Consider the following 26,691-nt stretch of genomic DNA (forward strand, 5'->3'; position numbering starts at 1 on the left):
CAAGCCAAAAGAAATCAGAATAATAGAAGAATTCAAGATAAAAGCAGAATGAAATGAGTTAGAAAACAGAATATATGAGTAAGTAAACAAAATAGACAAATTCCTATCTGAAAAATTAAGAACAAGGAAAGGGGATGGTACAAAAAATAGAGGGATGTAATATCTACACAGTGGACTACTATTAAACAATTAAAATAAATGAGCTATTCATACATGCTGTTACAACATGTAACATTATGCCAATAAAAGAAGCCAGCCACATAGGACCATTATATAGTTCCATTAATATGAAATGTCCATTATAGGCAAATCTATAGAGACAGAAAGTAGAATAGTGGTTGGCTAGGGCTTGTGGGCTGGGAAATTTGGGGGCAATAGCATTTCTTTTAGGGTTAATAAAATGTCCTAAAATCAATTGTGTTGATGGGTGTATAACTCTGTGACTACACAAAGAGCCATTGAATTATACACTTTAAAAGGGTGATTTGTATGGTACGTGAATTATATCTTAATAAAGTTGTTAAAAATAGGATATAGCCATCAAAATGGAAGAGAAAAATTTAAATCATTAAAGACTAGTTTCCATAACTCTATGCAAATATATTTGGAGAGCTAGATAACATAAAACTTTCTAAGAAAATTAATTTACCAAAATTGTCCTCAGTAGAGAACAAAAGTTTAAACAGGTCATTTTCAAAGAAGTAATAGAGAAAGTTGTCAAAGAAAAAAGAATTACCCTCCCAAACAGTACTAGGCCCAGCTGGTTTTATTGTGAGAGGAAATTTCTTATTTGTGCCTGAATGTCTAGCAGAACATTTGACATGCCTTGACCTGCTCACTTGTCAGAAATATATCAGCCTGGGTTGGGGCAAGAAGACCTATAGTGGATAACATTTCTTTCACTATACTCACTTTAACATAACTGTAAACCAACCAGACGTATCCTTTCCAAATTATTTATATTTATCATAGGATTGTTTAACATAAAAAAGTCTATTAAAAAAAATCACTCTATCTAGACTAAATTTTTCTAATAATTCACATAATACATATACTTATTATTTTGAGTTCTGGGTAGAAGTCTACAATGTCTTAACTGTAAGAAATTGCCTGCAATGAAATTTGGCTGCTTTGTTGGCATAAACCCCTACAATGAGAACAGATGCCAATGATCTGAATTCAGGATTCTTATACAGTAATGAGTGGGGAATTTCTTTTCCGTGACTAGATCTATTAGAGGTTTTGCTGTTTGCACCCTTGCTATGAATGTCCATATGCAAACTAGCTAGCCTTAATGTGTTCACCCTAGACACGTTAGCTCTGTTCTCCCTACCCATCTGGCTGTAGACTCATGGATATGTAGATTAGGCATCATATAGATAGATGGGTAAATGCCATTTAGCCAGTATGGTCACCACTAGGATGAAGAGTCACACACTTGACATAACTAGATACCAGTCATTATGCAATCAAAAATGCCCACACATATTTCCAAACATTCTGAAGGAAGGGGTAGTAATGACCTCAGTTAAAAACTAACGTGTCGCCCTGGCCGGTTTGGCTCAGCAGTTAGAGCGTCGGCCTGCGGTCCAGAGAGACCCGGGTTCGGTTCCTGCTAAGGGCACGTACTTCGGTTGCAGTTTGTCCCCGGCCCTGGTTGGTCGTGCGGGTGGCAGCCACTCGATGTGTCCCTTTCACGTCGATGTTTCTCTCTCTCTCTCTCTTCCTCTCTCTCCCTCCCACTCTATCTGTACAGAAAATGGAAAAATGTCCTCAGGTGAGGATAAAAAAAAAAAAAAAAACTAACGTGTCATCTTTAGTTCTCCACGTAAATCCTAGAAACTCAGACAACCTCCTCTAGAAAACATTCCCCGATCCAACAGGCCTAAGTGCTCTTCTTGGATGTTCCCAGAGCACCCTGCTTGTAGCATGTATCACAGTGCACAGTAATTGCCTGGTTAGCCGTCTGTATTCCTGTCTCACCATAACCTTGACCTCCTAAGGGCAGGGAGGATGTCTTATTTACTGTCAAATCCCAGATCCAGCAGAGTGCCTGCAACATAGCCAGGGTTCTAAATATATAAACAAATGCATTCAAAAAAGAGCTCTTCAAACAAATGAACAAGCAAGAAAAACAAACAAAAACTCATAGACAGAGACAGCAATATGGTGGTTACCAAAGGGAGTGGGGGTAGGAAAGGGTAAAGTAGGACTAAATATATGGTGACAAAGAAGATTTGACTTCAGGTGGTGGGCACACAATGTGATATACAGATGATGTATCACAGAATTGTATACTTGAAACCTATATAATCTTAGTAACCAAGGTAACCTCAATAAATTTCATTTAAAAAAATTTTAAATAAAAAGAGCTCTTTAAAGAACTTTTTTTCAAAAGCTCACATAATGTTTCTGGGTCCTGGCTAAGCATCTCACTGGTTTCTTTCAAGTGTTTAAAAAGTTGTGACAAGTAATTCATATATTGTAATTTTAAAATATTTTTCCCACCACTTTCTATAAAAGGAGACTAAATTCTTTGCAATAAATAAATGATGTTATATTAATTCTTCCATTTTATTGAACCTGGAACAATCTGATTGGGGGTCTAACACCTTAACAAAGAAACATAATTTGCCTGCCAATTAATTATTTTTATTAATGCTTCAAAACTCAGTTAAACAACATAAAGATACATGGTGTGACTAATAACAATTAAAATGAATTTGTATTTCAAATACAATAAAGAAAACAGTAATAAAAGATTAGTGTCTATCAAAAACAGTAACAAAATATTCAAATTTATTCAGAGCTTACTTTTTCAAAACACCATAAAGATCTGTTCATCTAATCTGTATACAAGATTTCTGTTTTCTGTTCATTAAATCTAAGGCCAATTTTTAAAAATTGGGTTTGTACTGGTTTGGGTTGGGGAGAGAGGAACATAGTTTAAAGTCAAAATAATAGCAAATGTAGAAAATCCCCAATATATTAATAGGTTGTTTTTTATTTTATTTTATTTTATTTTATTTTATTTTATTTTATTTTATTTTATTTTATTTATTTATTTTATCCTCACCTGAGGACATTTTTCCATTTTTTGTTCAGGTAGAGTGGGAGGAAGAGAGAGAGAGAGAAACATCGATGTGAAAGGGACACATTGAGTGGCTGCCACCCGCATGACCCAACCAGGACCGGGGACAAACTGCAACCGAGATACGTGCCCCTCGGGAACCGAACCTTGGTCTCTCTGGACCGCAGGCCAACGCTCTAACCACTGAGCATAACCGGCCAGGGCACTGTGTTTATTTTTTAAAGGAATCTTTGTATCACTATCATGAATGGAACATGAGAATAACTTACTATAAATGGAAGATAGCCTGTAAAAGTAATGTAACTGTTGAAGTAATAGGTTGTATTTTAAACTTTTGCTATAAAGTTAGGTCTTTGGAATTTGGAATTCATTCTTCACTATACTAACTATCTAGTTACATAGTAGACATCTAAAAGATAGGATGGGATACAATAGATATCTGGAGGATAAGATGGGATACAGTAGACATCTAGACGATAGGATGGGATACAGTAGACATCTAGACGATAGGATGGCATACAGTAGACATCTAGACGATAGGATGGCATACAGTAGACATCTAGACGATAGGATGGGATACAGTCGACATCTAGACGATAGGATGGGATACAGTAGACATCTAGATGATAGGATGGGATACAGTAGACATCTAGGAGATACAATGGGAAATAGTGGACATCTAGGGGATTGCCAGCCCAGCACTTCTTTCTCCTGGGTTGGTCTACCTCACCCCTGGCTACCAGAGAGCTATCATATTTCCATCTAATCTTGTCTGGTCAGATGAGCCCAAACAAAAACTTGGCCCAGGAATGGATATCTGATGTGGAATTTCTGGATTCTGAACTGAAAATACCTTGAAATAGATCTTTCTTTGTGGGATGAAGATGTAAAGTATAAATTCCAGAGCGGGTGCAGCCGTGTTTTCCATAGTTTTCAATGATAAGATGAAGCAAACACACAAAGAGAAGGAGAGAGGAAGAACGAAGCGAGACCTGGTTGCATTTGCACCCCTTATTCCAGTTGTTCCCTGCTCCTCTTATCTGGTTTCAATCTTTCTATGAATGTCATGAGCTAATTCATTCTCTTGCTTTTTTAGGCTAGTGGAAGCTGAGTATTTGTCACTTGCACCCAAAAGACTGACCAATACACACAGAAAATGATACCAATGAAGTGAATTCCCAGGTCAACTCAGAGAAGTTTACCTAACAATACCAGTTCTAGTGCTATTAAAAATCCTGAGCTTAGGCCCAGTGTTAATAGACTGAACCTCTCCTTATCACTGAGCCCCACCTTCTTCCTACCTTCTCCCTCACTCCCCTTACCCTTGACTAGAAGGGATCATCAGTGAGGTCAGAGAAAGAAAACTTGGTGCAAAAGTACTGTGACTGTCCACGAAGGGACGAATACAGCAGAATTATAGTAAGGAGGGGGCTCTGGTGGCTCCTAGGGCCCTGGTGGGAAATGGTCCCAAGGGTAGGAGATTGGCTTAGCAGAGGTACTTGTATACAGCAATGATATTTCCTAATCCAAGAGCCACCCACATGGGAAAATACCTGTCCTGCAATGTTTGCCTTACAAGGGTTCATACTGCAAGCAAAACTTTGCCAGTCAAGTTGGGCAAAACCTTACACATAGGTCAAGGCACAACAATTCTATAATCACAAACTTTTAGAAAAAGAATTTGATTGACACTTCATAAAAGAGAATAGCATTGAAAGAAAAATATAGTCAGGAAAAAAGGATGCAGTCTCCTGGATTTTATCTTGAAAAATAGAAAATAAGGTGCTTCCATCCAAAGGAATTATTACATTCAAAAGCATTTGTGGGTATGTGTGTATGTTGAAGAATAAGAACGTAGGACTAGATTAAAAATAACCATGGCATAGGATCTACCATTATAGAACACAGACAGAAAGGGTGGTTAAACCAGATGAATGTGAATAGCATCATCCTTTTCATCCAATATAAACTAGCAATTAAAAAGATATTTTAAAAAGACTTATAATAAATTATGAAGAGTGACTCAGACTCTAAAAGAAATGAAGTATTGTGTCTAAATTCTGGTCATTTAGAGAATGTTTGCTTCAGGGGAAAAGATATAGGCAATGATATCAAATTTTTCAAATAATTTTAATTTATGTTTATGAAAATACTATATGTTCCTTAAGGAAAATGTAGAAGTGACAAAGAGTAAAAAAGAAAAGGCCCTGCTGGTGTGGCTCAGTGGTTAAGCGTAGATGCATGCACCAAGAGGTTGCTGGTTCGATTCCCGGTCAGGGCACATGCCCGGGTCGTGGGCCAAATTCCCAGTGAGGGGCAGGCAGGAGGCAGCCAATTGATGTTCTTTCTCATTAATGTTTCTATCTCTCTCTCTCCCTCTCCTTTCTTCTCTCTCTAAAATTAATAAAGAAAAAAATTTAAAAGAAAAGGACAAATAATCCATAAATCCACCATTCAGCTGTATATATTTTTGTGTTACATGGTGAATATCCTTTTAGTCTCTTTTCATATAGACACATTTTTAAAGAAAAGAATCCAGTACATACTGTCATTTTTTGCTCACTTAAAGTAAGGTTATATTTTTAAACATTAATCTTTGTACTTCTCTTTTCTTGACTCTTCAAAATAACTTTTGTGCCCTGGCCAGTTTGGCTCAGCAGTTAGAGCGTTGGCCTGCGGTCCAGAGAGACCCGGGTTCGGTTATCACTAAGGGCATGTACCTCGGTTGCAGTTTGTCCCTGTCCCTGGTTGGGTGGTGCGGGTGGCAGCCACTCGATGTGTCCCTTTCACATCCATGTTTCTCTCTCTCTCTCCCCCTCCCACTCTATCTGAATAAAATATCATAAAATGCCCTCAGGTGAGGATAAAAAATATATAAATTAAAAAATAAAATAAAATAAAATAACTTTTGCTGTAATAAATCAGAGGTATCCACATCTGCCTTGGGAACATTTAGGACTGTCGTGCCAGGAATATGAAGAAAAATAAAGTGTTGCTGATTAACTTCTAACAAAATGGAATTTTTTGACTGCTGAGGGAGATATTTTTTTTCTTGAATCTCAGGCATTGTTGAGAAATAAAAGGATCAGATTTCTTAAGTTTATATTAACAACAAGACCCAGGAGCTCCCACACATGGGACAGATAGAGTGGTCTAAGAATTTATATTTTAAAGCAGATCACTTTAGAAAATGCAAGAAGGATTTTTAATATATCTCAGGCCAATGGGAGCCAACCTGTCCTGGGCAAACCATGGCCGATGCAGACCCACTCCACAGGACCTCTGATGGAAGCTGAGTGTCAGTGGGCCAGCTACAGGGCTGCCATGGTGAGGGGTAGAGATGCGCCTACCACAGCGGTTGTCTGGTGACTGCCAAGTCAGGGACTGAGGAAGGACAAACCCGACACACGGATCTGCAGCACCAGAAAGAGCCAAAGTGGAACTGAGTCTGCAAGCAGGTCCTCAACAAAGTTGATTAGTCACAAATTCACCACTAGGAGGCAAAGATGTTGAATGAAGGATAAGGACCCACACTTAGATTCAGGAGCCTCAGCCCCTCCCCCCCAAATATCACATAACCTCAGTCCCTCATATACATGCAGAAGTAGAGGGTAGAGGATGAAGGACTCAGAAAGAGGGGGCACTGTTCTGAAAGAGACTTTTAATCTAACTTGAGGGGACAGAGATACTCTTTAATTGGCATGCTTGAATTTTTCTCAAGTAACAAACAGTTGAAAAGCCATGAGGATCGGTTTTAGAAAATAAATTTTACATTTGCATTTCAGTTGTATGCAGATGTCTAATTCTACTACCCACTAGTCAGTGAATACATTTCCATGTCATTGGTCTACTATTACATCATCTCAAAAGGTCACGTGATATTATAATTTAGATTTTTTTAAAGTATGAGTTAAGAATTAAAAATATTTTTTAAAGGGTAAATATCATTTGTCCCTAGATTACTTTAAAATCTCCTTATTATCTGTTAGTCCCTGGTAAACCACACACTACAACTAGGAAAAGCACAGCTTAGCTCCCATTTTAAATTCTTTACCATTCTAATCAGAAATCTAATGCATTATACCTCTCTAAGCTCACTTATGCAGAGGTGACTAAACATGTTTTGATGTCATCCTGTTGTATCAGGATTATGGCTATAAAAATCAACTCTGGTTTTTATGGATTCATGTTAGCCCTACCCCACAATTATCATATTTTATTTTTCTTCCTTTTTTTCCCATTCTTTTTCTCTTTTCTTTCTATTACAGGGGAGGGTTGGGAGAGTATAAAATGCCCAGCTCTTTAATTTAGGAAGGAGAGAAAAGTAATTGAAATAACAAATACATAAAATTAACCTGAGCCCTTAAAACTCTGTCACCATGGAGACCAGAACATGAACTATCTCCATGGGGATGAAAATGACTTTTTTTTTTTTTTTTTTGCTTTAAATTATCATCACTTATTACTGAATGTTGATTTGGCCAAGAAGAGAAGAGAAGAAAATAAATAAATAAATAAATAAATAAATAAATAAATAAGAACTAGCCTCACACTAGAGCGTTTACTAAGGATAAATACAATTGTTCTGGTTCTTACTATTACATATTCCAGTGAGTGGGAAGATATCCCAAGAGATAATTTTCCCTCAATTAAGGATTTCTGATGCAATCATCTGATGATATAGCTCCATAAATGCTACAGAAATGACTAGAGAAAGATACACTCTGGAAAGGCTTCTCTCACGCAGAAGCATCAAGGCGCGATGCAGTGACATGGCTCTCCATCCACCACTCAAGCTGCAAGGAAGACATGGCGCTTGGGCAATGTCTCATCCCAGTAATAGGCCAGCGATACCTCTAAAAACCATTCTGCGCATATCACTTCATTATATCTGTTACACACAACCATTTTAAATATATGTAGTGAAGTCAAACAGATTGGTATTACATGCCACATAAACAGAAAATAGGAATCATCCAAAAGCTTAAACTAGACAAGTCAGAATTTCTCCCAGTCACCAATTCTGTTTTGCAAACCCATAGGTGTAGGCACTTAATTTATCAAATACTCAGTTGAAAGGCCATCCAGATGGTGTCATGAACAGTAGGTGTTCATCTTTAATAAAATACTAAAGTATAATAAAAGCTTCAATATATAATAAAATAAGTCAATATAAAGCAAACAATTGTGATCAGAATGCATAAAAACAAAATGGTCAAAGACATTATTTGTTTGGAAGCTTACACAATTTGAACTTCAAGCAGTTTATTTTTTTATTTATTTTATTTTTTTATTATCTTCACCCGAGGACATTTTTTCATTTTTTGTTCAGATAGAGTGTGGGAGGGAGAGAAAGAGAGAGAAACATCGACGTGAAAGGGACACATCGAGTGGCTGCCACCCACACGACCCAACCAGGGCCGGGGACAAACTGCAACCGAGGTACGTGCCCTTAGCGGGAACCGAACCTGGGTCTCTCAGGACCGCAGGCCGATGCTCTAACCGCTGAGCCAAACCGGCCAGGGCCAAGCAGTTTATTTTTTAAGGACAGATCTTGGTGACTGGTGGGATATGGGAAGAAAAAAAGAATGCCAGCAGTATAGCCGGCTCAGAGATACAGAATTTGGTGCTTGTGAGCCATCCTCATCAACCATAAAACCTGGTTTTATGTGTGCTTCTATTTGAAGACTTCTTATTTAATATATATTGTTGATTCATTCACATTGAACTCACAGCCAGTAGCACTGTAACTTATGCCTGAATGAAGCTTATGTAACACACTACTTTTCTCCACATCACACACTTCCTGCACTAAGGAACACTAGACAGCACTTCAGCTCTATGCTGCAGGACCATTTTAACAATGAAATCACCTTCAAAAAGCACAAAAATGCAAAAAAAAAAAAAATGGCACCAAATAGACTTCGAAAACAATACTCATTCACAGTATGAGCACTGAAACAAGAAGACAGAATGTCACTTTGTCTGACCTCAACTGGGAATGTGTGTGGGCAGTGACTCAAAACATTTGCCTCTCTGCACATGTCCTTAAATGACCAAGAAAACATTACAAGTATTAATTTGGGGTTACAAATAAATTTTAGCAAGTAGACGAATTTGTAAATGCTAAATCCACAAATGATGAGAATCAGCTGTATTTGCCCACTACCGACAACTATTTCTATTTCCCTATGATGCTGCTTCTTACTATTCCATTGCATTTGCCTGTTTTCTTTTGTGCTTATGAAGCACCTATTCTTCTTTCTAAAACCTGCTCAGAAAACTAGCCCCCCTCCCCCCCCCCCCACACACACTAACCTTCCCTTCCTATTCCTGCAGCCTCATATACTCATCTCTATTTTGCGCAAATAGGATTATTGACATTCTCTTTACTGGCCTATAAAATTCCTTGAGGTCAATGAACACGTCCTATATATGTATATATCAATTATTGTGCTTACTGTTTGCCAGGCTATATGTTAAAAGTGCTTCACATACAATACTTTGTTTAATCTTACAAGAATCCTATCATCCCCATTTCATAGTTGCAGAAAGAGAGGCCCAGAGTGGTCATGTCACTTGTCATATGGAAAGTGGTAAAGCTGGTGTTCAACCTAGAGCCCAAGCGTTTAACCATTATGTTATCCTAAATAAATAGTATTAGCTGCCACATATTATTGACTGCTTACTATGTGCCAAGCATGATGCTAAATGCTTTATACAAATTATCTCACTGAATATCCTTTATCCATCTCAGTGTCTCTTATTTCTTCCTGCTCCCAAACCTTTTTTCTAAAACCAACAGTATGAGAACTCTCTATATTTCCAGCAGTGGCCAGAATGACTTTCAGCATTACACCACCCTTCTCCCCTACCAAGTTCCTCACCTCCTTCTCATTTATATTCTTCTGTGGTTTTGCTATTGATGTCTACAATGTTCACAAGGCAACTTCTCATAGCAATGGAGAAAAGTACAAAGCACTATCCACTTGAAAAAGATCTTTCTCTGTAACAATCATTTCTAGTAGTGATTTATATCATGACCTAAATCCTTATGTAGTAACAGAATCATGGAAGAGCTAAGTGTTTTGCTTGAGAGCCGTGAGGTAAGCCCTGTATGAGGCTAAAAGCGGATTTTGTTTCCCAATGTAGCTTTGAATTTCAAATATATATAACCTCTCACACTGAATTTAAAATAGGCAGTCAGGTTTAGAGATGAGAAGTAAAAGGAAGGCTTTGGAGAAGTAAGGAATGGGCTGTAGAAAGTTTGCAAGACAGAAACTGCAGGGCTCATACATTGTATAAATGAAGAGGATCAAGCAGGGCTTAGCTTTAGGGCTAAGTCAAAATCATTCATCATTCAATGGCAAAAGTATAAAAGAGATAAGATTTGAGACTCTTTTCACTTTTCTCTTCCTGCTCTCTCCCCCAGAGAATTCCAAATACTAAAAGGAATTATTGTCAATAGTATAGACAGTAAAATTGACCCAAGAAACAGAATCGTAATTGCCTTAAAAGTCCCCGTTTTTCTCCCAGTTATATGTTATGGTTTTGCTATTGGTTATTGCAATGTTTAGTAAAACAAAAGAATCTCTAAGTGAATTTAAAGCTCAAGGTCTAAAGCAAAGGATGTAAAACAAATGCCTTCTGGAGCCAGGCAAGAACCTGCATGAGTGAAATTATCAAAGAGAACTATCATCTTTAGTAACTAGCACTCAGCTCCAGTACATTTATAGTTGCTAGGAAGAATAAAATCCTGTTGCCCAGCCTTTCAGCTTTTCAAGAAAGGACACAATTTTGCATTTTTATGTGTAATCTTCTGGTTTTAAATGCGGGCAATTAGCCCAGCCAGTGTGGCTCAGTGGATTGAGCATTGTCCCGTGGACTGAGAGGTCCTGGTTTGATTCCCAGTCAGGGCACATGCCCAAAGTTGTGAGCTGATCCCCAGTAGGGGGTGTGCAGGAGGCAGCCAATTGATGTATGTCTCTTCAGTGTTTCTACTCTCTTTCCCTTTCTTGCTTAAAAAAAAAAAAAAATCAATAAAAACATATTGAAAATAAAATAAAATAAAAAATAAATGAGGGCAATTATTTAAAAGAAAAAATGAAAACAGTGCATGCCAAACAAACTGTTGGCCTTACCCCGTGGGAAACCAGTTTGCAGTCTTTGGCCAAAAGAGTCCTAGTAGCCTAAATGATGTTCAGGAACATCTTTCAAATCATTCAGTGTCCCTTATTGCCTCCCAAATGACAGTCCTGGAGGTCATCATCTGAACAAATATCTCCCTCCTGCTGTGTCCCTGGACACTGCCTTTTGTGTGTAAGTAGCGGTCTCAGAAACAAGATTTCCAGGCCTCTGCAACCACGCTCCAGTCGATCCTGAGTGTGGGTGATCTATGACCTCTGGTGGCCAGGGAGCTGGCGAAGGTCGTCTCAGTATGTGCTGGGGAGCTACTCTTGGCGAGTCTCCTATGTTCTCCTCCTTCCCCAACTTTCATTCCTACCCTCTCCATCTCTCCTTTGAAGATGTTCCCTTTCTTTTCTCTCCTCTCCCAGTTCCCTCTTTTGTCTCATCCTTTTCTTTCTCACCTCTTCATTCTTGCCCCTTCTTTCTCCTGTTCCCTTCCTCTATTCTCATTCTCTTCTGTTTATCCCCTCCTCTCCACCCCTGTCCTCTCTCTATGACTTTCCTTTCCTCTCCTCCTCATCTCTTCTGCTCTTCTCCCTCTTCCATTATCAGAGACAGGGAATTTCGGAGAGCTCGCTCACCAGGAACACACCAGCACCGGCTTCGAGTACTTTTTGTGATGGGAGCGGAGGGTCAGAGAGCCCTTGCGCTCCAGCAAATCCGTGGGTCCGAGCTCAAACTGGTATTGCCTACTGCTGCAAAAGTCCTGGAGGGAGCTGTCAAATCTGTCCATGGCCGCCCTCGAAGTGCAGACCTCAGAGAAATCGACTTCCCTCTGCACTTGTTTTGCCCAGAGCAGACAATGACCACTATTCGGCGTCTCTCGTCTCCTAAGCAACCTGGGGCGGGGTGTCAATGGAGGGGTGGATCCCAAAGGAAACTACATTTCCCAGAATGCAACGAGCGGGGTGTCCGGACTACATAGGAGGAAGAAAAAGGATCTGCATCTTGGGACCTGTAGTTTCGCCCGCTCACAAACCTAATCTCGTGAGTTTAAGGGGGAGCCGTGGGTCAGTTAAGGGCTAATGGGACCAGACTCCGGAGAGTGGTTTGTTTCCGCTATCCTTGCATAAGTTCTTTTTACCACCCATCATTTGTTGTCACCGTACCTCTGCTTACAAGTTTGACTAAAAGGGAACAAGAAAACAACCCTCAAACCCTAAAATGTGTCATTTCTATATAGATTTTCTAACTGAGAAAGAGAAGGAACCGAATCATTCAGCTAAAAAGTCTGATGATGAAACCTGGCTGGTTCCAGTTTCAGCTGCTTTCAAGCCTTTCGGAATACAAATTTCTTCCTCTGAAAAAGAAGGAGGGTGTGGGACTGTAGAAGGGGTGGGGTGAACACAAGGATCTGAAGTCTCTTCAAATTCTAAGTATAGTGTAGGGCTCCAGGACATTTAGCTCCCTAAGACTTAATAAGTTCTTATGGTTTAAAGCATATTTTTGTAACATTATTGTGTTGTGGGTTATATGCAAGATTTCAGAATAATTATCTATGGCATTGCCTTCAAGAAATCATAGGGAAACTGTCTTATAGAAATAAAGTGGTTATTTCATATTTTGCTTTCCAAGTAAAGAATATTTAACACTTCAGAATTCTCCTCCCCAACCTCAGCTGAACACTGTAAGGGTAGTAATGGACTTAATCATGGCCCATGGCCATCCCTCTTGCCTGGCACAGTGCTTTTAGTACATGGCACCCTTCCAGTGTTGAATGAAAGAAGGAATATTATGTTTGATTATTTTAGATTTACCTGGGTTTTCACAAATTTCAAGAAGTATCTTCCTTTATGAAGACCACATGTACACAAAAATTCAAATTTAAAAGTAGACAATTTAAGAGATTTCACACTATAAATATGTTCCCTAGTTTGCAAACGATTTGTTACAGCACTCCTATATAGTGAGGTGCTTTTCTGGATCAGTTTTCCTAAATTTGATTACATACAACTATTACGTGCTTTTCTGTGGCCTGTGGTTTCCCAATGTGAGTACCTGTGTTACCTGAGATCCCTATTTTACAGCAGCCACAGTTAAGCCAGCTAAGTGCTTGCTGACCACTATTTTAGCCCTTCTTGAAGGAATGGAAATAAAATATGTTAGTTTTAAAAGGGCAAATAAGATTTATGTTAAGCTCAGTTCTGTACAAAGCATAGCATATTGCTATTGCTCCAAATATTACCACCATTGCCATCATCTGTTTGTTTATGTGTTCATTTTACTTATGCTTAAAGTGGTGGCAACATAATAAATGTGCAACCAAGATGTCAGGTTTGTACAGCCAATCTGATGTAGAGACAGAGCTGCCTGGAGCTGAGACCTCTTTCTGTGTTGCACGGGTGCTGCAGAGATTTAAAAGCTTTTCAACACAGCAGTAAGTTAAGAAAACAAGCAAAAGATAGCTTGTTATTTTAGAGTTCCTTAAACTAAGCTGACAGCCTATTTGAGTCTACAAATATGCTTTTTTGTTATACTACTCTCTTCCCCTTTTAAAACAACTTTATAAGCTTTATTGTCTTCTGTGTCTACTAAATACTTTTCAACATTCTCATGTTGGGATATAGGAGATTAACTCTCTGATACCTTCAAATTCAGATGCTTTTCACTTTTTTTTGTATACATCAGTATATTCTGTACAATTTTTGGGTTGTTTAATCTTTATCAGTAAAATAGGAATATTTTATTTGCAGCAGAGTTTTATAAGAATTACATAAGATAACAACTACCTTTAAAGTGGTTGAAACATTGCCTAATAAATATGCAGCCCTCAATTAAATTTCAATTAGTGCTATTATTACATCCTAACTTTGTTCTTATCATTTGGGAAAAGCACCCTAAAATGTGATTGTTTTGGGGTGAAATTTCCTAAGTATAGTCACTGTTTTTCAAGCTTTGCCTGTTTACAAAGTCTTTTTAATAAATATCTTTTTATCATGTTCTAATATGAAACCTAATAATCTGAATCAGAAAAATGTTGGCAAGATATCTAGATATGTTACCAGTGATAACAATGGTTTTTTATTCATACAAAATCTTTTCACTTCAAAACCTTTAATAAGCTTTATGCTTTATGAATGTGAAATCACTGATCCTCAGCACACTTGACTTATTCCTGTTTTCCTCAAACTTCACCAAACCAATGAAGTATAAGGCTTAAAGCAATGTCTTCTATTTATATTAATCTCTTTTCACCATAATAGCTTTGGGGTAAGAACATTACAGCTCGGGTGGCTCAAATAGGACTTTCCTGTAGGATAAGTGCAGGCTGACCAATCCAAGAAGTGGGAACCACATCATCTGAGCCTAGTCTAATATATTTCTTGAGTAGCATGATCAGATCCTTAAAGAAGTTGCCCAGTAGACCAGAGCAGGACAGCAAACCTAAAATTGATGTACATGAGCCAGATGTAGATGACCATGGAGGCAAATCCTTCATCTCTTTCCCTTCCTGTCTTAACAATTCATCTGCTCAATACTCATGAAAGCCCCTGCCCAGGAACTTCCAGTCACCATCAGCATGTTCTCCCATTTCTTCTCTCTGCCACGTCATTCATTTCAGCTGGGAGACAAAAATTTTAATTACATAAGAAAATTAAGCTTGTATTTAAATTTAAAACTATTTCTGTCCAATCAAGACTAGCATAGTATGTATGTATGTATTTATTTTTAGTTCTCCAGGAATAGGGGCCTCCTGTTATCCACTATACATCTATCCAGGGATACACTTTTGAATATTTTACATACAAATGTCGGAATCCATCTACTATGTCAAAATGAATGAGAAGTGTGTGGTCATGCTTCCCTCTTCCACGCCCTACTCCTTCTCTTCTTCTCCCCCTTCTTTGTTTCCTCCTTTCTTCTCTCTGTTTCCTCCTCCTCTTCTTCCTCTTTTGAGATGTGATATGGATTTTAGAGTTAGAATCTGTTGCTAAAATTCTGGCATAATTCAAAGTGATATGAAAGCTACGAAAGAAAAATAATAAAGCTTATAAACCAGGGCCAAAATTTCTACGAATAAACTCATTCTTAAAAACTCAAACCTCAAAAAGTCATCGACTCTGACAAAAGCTTCAAAATTTTTTCCTTCCCTTTAACTACTTGTAACTACCAACAATCTTTCTCAGAATGATTTCAACCTTGAGTGTGATTCCTCCATGCTTCTACTTTGGATTGCAGACCGATTGGGCTTTCACTTGCTCTGAAGCCATTTTTATTAACTACTATTGATTAAGTGCCGTCATGCAACAGGCATTTCTGGAACTTCTACTGTCAGCATGGGGAATTAATTTATTAAATATTCAACATATAGTATTCTATAATTCAGCATTTCCCTGTTTTGATTTCTAATCTAGCCAATAAGTGAAATTCTTTGGCAGAATTGTCCATAACTATTTCAATAAAATTTTTATGTCCTGGATTAGTAATGACATGCTCTAACGTAAGTATAGATTAGGGATTTCTTTAATACCTGACACTTTGGATATCCTTAATTATTCAAAGACTGAACATCCATTTTCACAAATGACCTGAGCCCTTGGTTTCTTCCTTTCTTCCCTGTGCTGCTTTGTTTCTTCAGCACCTTCACTGTTTATTATCAACAAGAGACAATTTAGCTACCAGTTAACAGTTCTCATGAAAGGATTTTGTGCTTGAAATTAAGTTCAATATTGTTGTGGCTTTCTTTGTTCCTCATGGTCTTTCGTGTGAATAAAGGAAGCTTTTCTCCCAGGGAAGAAGAAAGGAGTTGCATTTGGGCTCCTTTCTGCTCCTGGTGAGGGTGGACATTTTCCCATATTCCCCACAAGACCCACCCCCCGCTGCTGGGTGAGCAGGCTGGAAATGAACTGACTGAAAGGCTTCGCCCAGAGAGCCAGGCGCACGCAGGAGGTTGCCGGTTGCTGAGTAAGCCTAGCACACAGCTGTGGGCGCCCAGAGGCTCTGTCTGGGGTAGAGGTGGGGAGCTGAGGGAGGAGTTGGAAAACTTTCTGAACCTTGAAGGACTGTCTGAGTTTTGCATGATTTTGAGTTTCCCACGTTCAGTTGGCATATATAAAACTTATAGGGCCATTTCCTCTGTTAATTAAATATCCTTCTTTAGCATCAACCTAGCAGGCATACTATTGGGCAGAGTCCTTTGAAATTGGTTCATGCCCAACTAATCTATCCAATGTCCATTCTTGCTCACAGGAAACATTCAGCATTTTTGGTACCATCCAAACCCTGGCAGCAGAGGCTGCTTCTCTCCACACTGCCATCGTCCACAGCTCCAGGAGGATCTTTAGGCAGTTCTAGACTACAAATTCGCACCCCTTACCAAGTGCTTCAAATCCCTGGGGTATGTGTCAAGCTCTCGGAGAGAATTTAAAATGCCCCCTCACTTGACTTGAATGAAAAAGGAGAACAGGAGACTATCACATTGTGCCAATTCTCTGCAAAGAAATCTTCATGACTGTTCTCCTTCCCCTCTATCTTCTGACCTTCTCATATGGATAAACTGAGGCTGGGTGATGGTGGACCCTTAGGGAAACCAACCAACTGCTCTGGCACCGTACTTCAACTTCTCTGTGGAAGTGTGTCTTCTTCCCCACGACCCACCCCACCTTCTCCAGCTCGAACTGGTCACTCCCTCCTCTGTGCTCCTGCAACACCTTGAAGAAGTTTTATGTCACCCATCACACTGTACAAAAGTTAATTATTTATATGCCTATATTCCTGCTAGAGTGACATGAGGACACCATCATTTTGGCATCTCCAGTGTGTAGCAAGACGCACGGAACCTGGGTGGTAATCAAGAAAAAGAGAAGCCAGCATTCGTTTAGTACTTTCCAGTTACTATGCACAATACGAGGCATATCAACATGTATTATCTCATTTCATGATCACCACAGCCTTGCGCATTTGGAACTATTTCAAAGATGAAAAATAGGGCTTACTTAATTCTAGTGACTTTCCAAAATTATGCAGCTACTAAATAATGAAGACAAGATTTAAATGCAGACAGTTGGATTCCCAACTCAGTCTTTACTCAATACTGTCCCCAGTGTAATAAAGCACTAATTAATTATAGTTAAAGTTTGGCTTATTTTCCAACAAATGAAAAATTAATCTTAAAAAATTATTTTATAATAAATTAAAATTTTTTCTAACTACATATCATTTGACTATTTTACTTAACATGCATCATTTACATGAAAATATTGAGAGTAAGTATTGTTTCTAAAATTCAAAACTCAGACCAAAACAAAAAACATATAGTTTTATTTTCATTGACCTCTAATTGAAATTTATATTTTCTTAAATTACTAATGTAGGAAACAGACCACAATGGCATTAGCAATGCTTATGACTTTGTCACAAATAGAAATCACAGATACCTTTTTATCATGTTATTGCTGTTGCAAACACCCCAAAATAGCATTTATAATCATATTACTTTGAAGTGCTGGTAATTATTAGATCCATGTTGAAATTATTAATCAATGCATTAATTTTTAAAAGCACATATAATACTATATTATAAATTTGTTTTTAAGCATTTACATAAGCTACTATGATTCCTTTTATAATCCTATGTATTATTTTATTCATTTAAAAATTATTATTCAGAAAAAAAGGTCCATAGATTTTACTAGATTCTCAAAAGTTTTATTTCACACATACCAAAAAAGTTAAGAACGCTTTGTTTTGAGTTTAAAACATGTAAATAATTTATTAAATATTAACTAAATTCTCAATTAGTTGCTATTTTTTAGAAAGTCTACTGTGCATTTGTTCCTAAACCTATTTCTTTCCTACCAAAAAAAAGTAATAAAGATTGAGACCTGGTTTATAGGACTTTGAATAAAAGTTTGATTAATGAAAAAGTAAATAAACAATATCAAAATATTATGAATAAAAATTAACATAATCAACTAAAACATTGTGAAAGATTAGTATTAATAGAAGACAGGCTGAAATCCAGACTATTTGGAAAGAAACCTATTAAAATTTGACCACTAGGAAACTACTTTATGTCCTTAGGGCCTTCCTATTACATCAAGTCTGGAAGACAGAATCTGTGAAGGGAAAAAGTATAGAAGATGATGAAAAAGTCTCTGTTGTTAAGGTTGAATTTGAAGTAGTCATAGAATTGCTTTAGTATTAATCAGGTACAGAGACTTTAAAAGTAGCATTAATGATTTCTAGTTAAATTTTCCCTAATAATAGTGACTTGGCCAGTACAATGTTGGTGACAATTGATAGAAACCAAATCAAACTAGCTAGGATGAAAAGAGGAATTTTTGAATTCGTGTAACTGGAAGTTCCAGAGGCTCTTCTAGCTTCAAGCACATCTGAACACTCGGGTTTGATGATGTTCTGGGGATGCTCTTGCCCTATGTTTTGGTTCTGCTTTGCTTCTTGGCTTAGCTTATTCTTAGGCAAGTCCTCCCCAAATGGCCACCAAGTTCCACTCGCCTTCCACTCTCACTACATAAAGTGTTCCTCTTTCCTCTAATTCCAACAAAAGTCCTAGACACCACTTAGCCTGACTTGACTCATATAATTGTTCTGAAAATATCCCAGTGGTAATATGCTATTCTTCCCAGCTCAGTCTTTGTCATGGTCTCCCTGCCAGGGATGAGGTCTGTCCCTACTGAGCTATTTAGACAGAAAGTATGGGTTTGGACTAAAGGGGAAACTAAGTTCCTATTTTCAAAATAAGAGGAAAGCATGCCCAATAGGCAAAAACAACAGATACCTACTGTAAATAGTAACAATAAGACATCCATCTATCCATATATCACTTTATAAAATATTTTTACATATACTTTCTTACTTGGCCCTTACAAAAATTATGTGGGGTATATACTGTTTTTTTCTTTCTTTCTTCTTCCTTTCATTAATCTTCACCTGAGGTTATTTTTTTCATTGATTTTTTGTTGTTGTTGTTGTTGTTGTTGTTGTTGTTAGAGAGAGTGGAAGGGAGGGAGGGAGGAAAAGAGAGGGGGAGAGAGAGAGAAGGAGAGAAGCATTGATGTGAGAGAGGATGTGAGAAAGACACATCTATTGGTTGCTTCCTGCACGTACCCTGACCAGGGCTGGGGATTTAATCTGCAACCCAGGTATATGCCCTTGACTGAGAATCGAATCTGCTACCCTTTGGTCTGAGGATCGACACTCTATCCACTGAGCACCAGCGGCCAGGGATCATTTCTATTTTTAAATGAGTAAACTGAATCACATATATATGATAAGAAACCAAGCCAGAAGCCAGTCTTATATTCTTTAGATCCTAAGAAATATTCTCATTCTCATTCTACTACAGACCATGTATGTGTATATGTTCATTCTCTGCAGGAGAGGAGTCTGGTCTCAAGCAGTGTAGGACAATTTTTTTTTTTTCAGCTTAGCCTTTACCTCTCTAACTTTTCCCCCTCTGGATATGTTTGACTTTTCCACCTAAGGCATTAGGTAGCTGTATGTTAGATCAGCAGTAATTTTCCAAAAGTCTTCCCTTGTTGACTTCATCTGAAATTATACAATTCCATATCCCAGGGATTTCATAAAATATCAAATTACTTGAATCTCTTGTCCCTTTGCCTTGGGATCAAATTTTATTTTTGTCTTAAAGATCTCTGGCTCACCTTTTGCCTTACTTTTGCTCTCATCCTCTTCGTGTCTGGATTGATTTTCCTTTCTCAACCCCATACCTTTTTGGTGTGTCCATTGACCCTGACAGAACTAGAGGACTTGAGTCTTTCTTCCTCACAAGTCTCTTGTCATTCTAGAATCCAGAGATGAGAAAAGGTATCTGGATTTCTAAAACATTTCAACATAAACTCTCCTCCATAGTGGAAGGTTAAATGCTCTGTTTTCACCAAAGCTATGATTTTAGAACAAATATGACTTTATTTTCATATACAATTCGAGAAAAAATACCAAGACCTCAATATCCTCTACAAAAATAGTAAAAAAAAAAAACTATACCCAATTCTCTTAAGAATGTCAGTCTTACTATTAAAGGAAACTACTATAAAATATATATTAAATTTAATTATATAGCCCATGCTGTGCCATTGCTTGCCATTTACCAGTGTCTAGTCTATTTAGTTTAATGGGAACTAAATTTCTATTTCTGAATGAACTGTATCATTATTGAAAAATGAATCATATTTTCTTTCAGTATGGATATGTATGAGAATATTTTGTGTAAAAATTAATTGCCTTTTTTCTTGGCACATTACAAGGAAGACTATTTTGAAAGTAAAATATTAATGATTACTCTGACTCACCAATTTGAAAAGTTTCTTAATACTGTGGCACAACACTTCCATCCATTATAGTAGAATGTGGGATAAAAGTTTTTCTCAGATGGCTATAATTTCTTATTTTCTATCTAAATCTATAACAATCATGGAATAAGTAAGCCTAGAATCAGAGCTCACTGGAAGAAGTAGTAAATGTTATTTGGTATAGCATTTTAGCCAAAGCAGAAATGTACACCTGGCCTCTAAAATACTGTTGAGGATACTTCTCCTACCTCCAGTGAGCTCAGAGGAGAGAGCTCACACTTCACAAAGGTGGCCTGTTCCAATTTTGTACAAGTATAATCATAAGTTCCATCTTACGTTGAGCTAACTTGAACCTTATTACTAGATGCAGTTGTTGGTTCTGTTTTTGGAACATAAAATATATTTCTTATTTCTCTTCTTCATGAGATCCTTTCAGATATTTTAAGAGAGTTGACATGCTTTCTCAGGTGAACAAAGTAAAAAAAGCATCTGTTCTACCTTTATGACGGCTGACACCTCTGGATGTGTGTTGCTTGGATCGTGACCCTCTTAAAGGGGCTGCTCGGAAGAGAGCATAGTGTTTCACTCTGACCAGTGCACAGTACAATGGGGCTACTGTGTCCCATACATTTATTAGCACAAGCTAAGCACGGAGAAGGAAGAAAGAAAGGATAGGAGAAAGGTAGGAAGTGAAGGGGGAGGAAGAAATGGAATACATATGACCTGAAACCAGATCAAGGAGAAATAAACAAATTCAAAATATATGCCCTGATGCTAATACTAGGATCAGAACTACAATCTGGAGACTAAGCTGTGGGCTTCTGGCAAGGTTGGAGAGTTTATATCAAGCCTCCTACATTAAGCCAGAGGCCTTTGAAAATACAAATCCTCTCTGAAGAAAAATATCCCCAGTTTAGACTCTCAGAATTCCCCCAGATTAAATTCAACTAATGTGAGCTCACAAGAAACGATTGGCAAACATAGAAGAAAATAAGCTGTGATAAGCAAAAAAACCAACAAAGAACAGATTTAGCTCCCACCATCACCATCCAACTCAGATGTTGAAATTATGAGATACAGCATGTAAGAGAACTCTAAATGAAAATTCTAAAGAAACAAGTCTTGGATTCCAAAAACAATCTAATCAGGAGATAAATCAGTATCAAAAATGGTCAGAGAAACTTTCAATGTGAACCTGGATACATTAATCAGCAATTTCCCTCTCTCTCATCGTAGAAATCTTCTGAAAGCCACAGGAAGTGTGAAAAACAAAAATTTAAATTTTGGTAAAATTAAGAGAGAGACTCCAAAATATTTGTAAAGGCTGCTGAGCCTTCAGGATTCATATGGCAGTAAGTGGACAGAAGCTAAAAGTGATGTGGTAGGCATAATCCTAAAATCTATGCTCCCCATCAAGATTTCCTTCTGTAATCAGGAAGTATAAATATGATGGATGCAGCATCTCACCTGTTATTGTGTTACATTACATGACAAATGAGATCTCGCAGATGTAATTAAGAGTACTAATCAGTTGACTTTAACTAAGTTAATCAAAAGGCATATTACCTGGTAGACCTCATCTAATCACAAGAGCCCTTTGAAAGCAGTTCTCTGTGGCCGGTGGCAGAGTGAAAGTCAGAGAGATCTGAAACAGAAAGAGTCAAGGTGTCACTGTTAGCTTTGAAGATGGTTGTCCCCCGAAGGGTGGGGGAGTGGCCTGTAGGAGCTGCAGGGGTGAATCACGGCTGCCAGATGGAGGGAAATGGAGACCTCAGTCCTCTGATTGTAAGGAAAATGATTCTGCCAGCAACTGGAATGAGCTTGGAAGGGATTTCTTTCTCAGGAATTCCAGACAAGAGCCTAGTCCAGCCACATGGCACTGTGAGACCCCAGTCAGAGAAGCCAATAAAGCCCACTCAGACTTCTGACCTATAAAACTGTGAACGGATAAACAAGTATTGTTTAAAGCCATTAAATTTATGGTAACTTGTTATGTACCAATAGAAAACTAAAATAAATGATATTATAGAAAGTACTATTTTAAAAAAAAATTCTAAAGATGATGAGACATATCTTGAAATACAGAAAGTATCCCTAATAGGCGGCAAATGAATTGGGAAGAAGGCAAGGTGAATGTTATGACTGACGTAAGTAGAGGAGGAGGCTGAGAAGAGTCTGCTGGTCTATGCTCTCCAATGAAGCTAGTTCTACGGTCTTTGCTAAAAAGAAGACATTTTGATCGCTCTTTTCATCAATATGAAACTATCTTCCTCTTTCCATTTTAATTCTTTTGATTTTGAATTATACCTGTTTGATATCAACATTGCAACATGTACTCTGGTTATTTGTATTTTCCAAGTGCATCTTTGCTCCTCTTTTTGGTCTTAGCCACCTAGCATTATATAGGATGGAGCTCATTTATAGTTAGAATATAGTTAATCTTTGCTTTTCAAAAGGGCATTAAAACCATTTTTTTCATGTCATAACTTATTTGTTATTTAGTTACATTATCTTTCCTTCTTTTCAATGTCTTCTTGCTTTCCTTTTATTTCTATCTACTGTATGGACTATGTAATATTTGCTATTGTATTTTACATTGATTTCAAAGAGTATACATTCTATTTTTAATTTTCTAGTGGTTCCTATGATTTTCCAACATGTTATCTAACCTGTACTTCCCTTATGGTTCAAGATCAGGAATGAAATGTCACTTTTTGATGTTATGTAAGATGACAGTGTTTACATAACAAGGTTTGCTATCAACAAATACTTGATTGGACTGAGTTTAAATTAGTTTGTTCTTCAGTCTCATTTGAAATTATTTAAGACATGGGATTCATATGAAATCTCAGTGAGTGGGGGGAATTTAAGCATTACAGCCTCTGGCAGTACAAGCAGAAATGTTTCTAAATGAGTGGTAAGAAAGCATTGCCAAAGTTTTGCTATTGCTACTTATTACTCTTTGATGAGAGCCACCCAAGTGATTCATTTTAAGTGCATATATAAAAATCAGTTCAGTAGTTGACAATCCCTCTTTCTGTTCAAACAAAACACAAGAAAGAAAGATCAGTTGATGAACTTTTTAAAAAATATTTTTTTCTTTATCAATTTTACAGAGAGAGGGGAAGCAAGAGAGATAGAAACATTGATGAGAGAGAACTTCAATTGGCCATCTCCTTCATGCCCCTCACTGGGGATCAAGCCCATAACCTGGGCTTGTGCCCTGATCAGAAACTGAACCAGTGACCTCTTGGTGCACAGGTGGATGCTCAACCACTGAGCCACACCAGTCAGGCTAGTTGATAAACTTTTCAGTGTTTTTTGCTTCATTCCAAACTCCCATGCCAGGGATATAGCAGCACCTCCACAATTCCCAGGATGAGTCTGTGAACACCTGCACATAGTATCCTGTCCAAAGGCAATTTCACTGCCAGCATAAATCATCTTCAAATCCTTCAACAAGATGCCCAAGTTATCACTGCAATTCCAGAAAAGAAAAGCTCTGTCTGGATGACAGTCCTAAATCATTTCAAAGACTCACTTAGCGGTTGCATTAAGAATAAAACATGTCCCAGAGACATAGAAAGGAGTATGGTTCAAACTGACAAACCTCAGAGAAGAGGGGCAGGGGGGTGGATGACATGAACCAAAGAAATTATGCATGTATGCATAACCAATGGACATAGACGACAATGCTGGGTTTTGGGGATGGGATGGGGGGGAGGGTGTCTGGGGGCAGGGGAGGAGAAACATCTGTAACAAAAATAAATTAATAAAAAATGGGAAAAAAAAGAATAAAACATGATGGCTATAAAGGTGGTTTGGGAGAAAAACAAGCCATCACGTCCGTTTGCCTTCCATTTCCTGCTCATGTGACTTTTCCAATTGCAGAATACATTTTGTAACTGATCTAAGAATTTATTAGCATGACTCCCAGAGGCTCTGGTAAAGTATCCTCTCTTCTGACTCTGCAGTGCTATTTAAGAATACAATATACGTGGATCAGGATGTGGCAGTCTGGAGAGATCAAAAGTGATGAATGGGGACTATTCATGCTCAGGTTTACTCTACTGTATTATACTGCCTACTATAACCATATTGTATGTTATATTGAGAGACTGAATATACAAATAACAGTGACTAGACATTAGAAGTCTGACCCATAACCTGAAATAACCTGCCCAGGATATCAACCAGTCCAAGAAGCTAGAGCCTGCTATGTCAGACTTGCAGAAAGTCACACTGGTATCTCTAGTGATGGTCCATAAAGCCAAACAATAACCCCTGCAACGATCAATCTCAAATGACCAGGACTTGATTAATAAATGGTAGCATTCCTAATGTTTGTCCTTAGCCTATCTACCACTTCTCCATGGCAACAGGCTCCGATCATGGCATACCTAAAGTCTTCTCTTTTTCCACTCCTCTGCCTGCCTTTAGTCTCTGCCAAAAAACTCAAGTGATGGTAGTAGTTGATTCCCTTGCTATAGCAAGGTCTGAATAAATACCCTTTGCTTGTTCTCATTTGGTTGGTCCTCACTTATTTCCACAGTATAAAGCTGACTTTAAGGAGTGTTCCTATCTCTAAAGAAGTGGCCCCAGCCTAGTCTACTTAGCGAACCAATCCAGTCTCGTGTATTTAAATCTAGATGTAAAGAGAAAGACCATTAAGTCTCCAGAAGAACTAATATGACTTTTACTCATGTCATCATCTGCAACTGTGTACCCAGTAGTAGAGATTTCAGAAATCAGAAACTCCATCTGTCCTGACTGATGTTGCTGACCTCTGTGATGTGTATTATGACTGTACTTATTTCCTTTTATATCACTTAGATAATTAAACCCCATTTGATTTACCTAAGGAGCATGTGTCTGGTCTTTCCATCAACCTGAGCTTACAACGGACATTGGCAATAGAACGGTCATACACCTCCCATTTCTCAGATTGAATAGGTAGAGCTTATATATTTTGCAGATGACTATGAAGACTTTAGTCTCTGGTCCAAGGAATTTATAAACAGATGACTGTTTATGGTAGCATTTTTTTAAGTTGGGTCTAGGAAGAGTTTAGGGGGGAAAAGCAATATAGGCAGAAAGAGCAACATAAGAAAGATGAGGAGCCCTGGCCGGTTTGGCTCTGGTTAGAAAATCAGCCCATGGACCGGAGAGTCCTGGGTTTGGTTCCCACAAAGGGCATATACCTTGGTTGCAGTTTGTCCCTGGCCCTGGTTGGGGTTATGTGGGTGGCAACCAGTTGATGTGTCTCTCTCACATCAATGTTTCTCTCTTTCTCTCTCTTCCCCCCTCTCTCTCCTGCTCTATCTGAAGATAAATGCAAAAAAAATGTCCCCCAGTGAGGATTAAAAAAAAATAGAAAGAAAGGTGAGAAGATAGAAATGCATAGAATAGTGTTGTGAATCTCACAGGCCTCCAAAATATGCCACATGAGTTTCGTCTCATTTCCAGTGCAGACTTTCTACAATCAGAGGGAATAGTGGAAGTAAAGATGGAGGCACCCACATTTGCCCCGAGGGAACCTTTTTAAGAACACTTATAACTGGGTTCTCTTGAATTAAAGAGAATAAGCAACACCACACAGTTCCACTGAGCTCTCAAGACCCCCCCATCTAGATGTTGTTCTCTTTCATTCCCACTGTGCAAGGATCGCAACCACATTTAACTCTGAGATGGACCATGACTCAGTCCAGATGTCCATTTTCAATCATTTGAGACATAAATATGTCAACAAATATTTTTAGTGGAAACATTAGGTAAAATAATGATTTGCTAAATATAACGTCTACTTCTCTATTTGCATTGCCAATTCCCTGTTTAGTATTAATCATGATTGCTAATATTCATGTTATTATCTATAATAGAGCTCCCAACTCTGTCAATTAGCAATATATTATTCAAGTACCAGCAATTTTTTTCTTAAGATTTAAAAAAATCTTTTATGCAGTATAGAAAATAAGAAAGAAATGAAAATAAAGAAGAAATGGAGGAAGGGAAAGAGGAAGAGATGGCAAAGGGAGGGAAAGAAAAATCACAATACCATCAGCACTGTTAATATTTTGGTTGTCCTAATGTAATCACAATTTACATACCACTTGGTAACTTTCTTTATTCAATAACATA

The 26,691-nt window shown here is 37.9% G+C and overlaps 1 protein-coding gene across 1 annotated transcript in view; it reads right to left on the reverse strand.

Moving 5' to 3' along the window:
* Window positions 1-12,011, reverse strand: part of CUNH9orf135 (chromosome unknown C9orf135 homolog) — a 79,150-nt gene extending 67,139 nt beyond the window's left edge. The window contains exon 1 of the mRNA XM_036262099.1: window positions 11,860-12,011. Within this exon, the coding sequence (XP_036117992.1) occupies window positions 11,860-12,011 (152 nt within the window). The remainder of the gene's footprint in view (window positions 1-11,859) is intronic.
* Window positions 12,012-26,691: the final 14,680 nt, after the last annotated feature.

This window comes from Molossus molossus, unplaced genomic scaffold, assembly GCF_014108415.1.
Source record: "Molossus molossus isolate mMolMol1 unplaced genomic scaffold, mMolMol1.p scaffold_m16_p_14, whole genome shotgun sequence".
Taxonomy (NCBI): domain Eukaryota; kingdom Metazoa; phylum Chordata; class Mammalia; order Chiroptera; family Molossidae; genus Molossus; species Molossus molossus.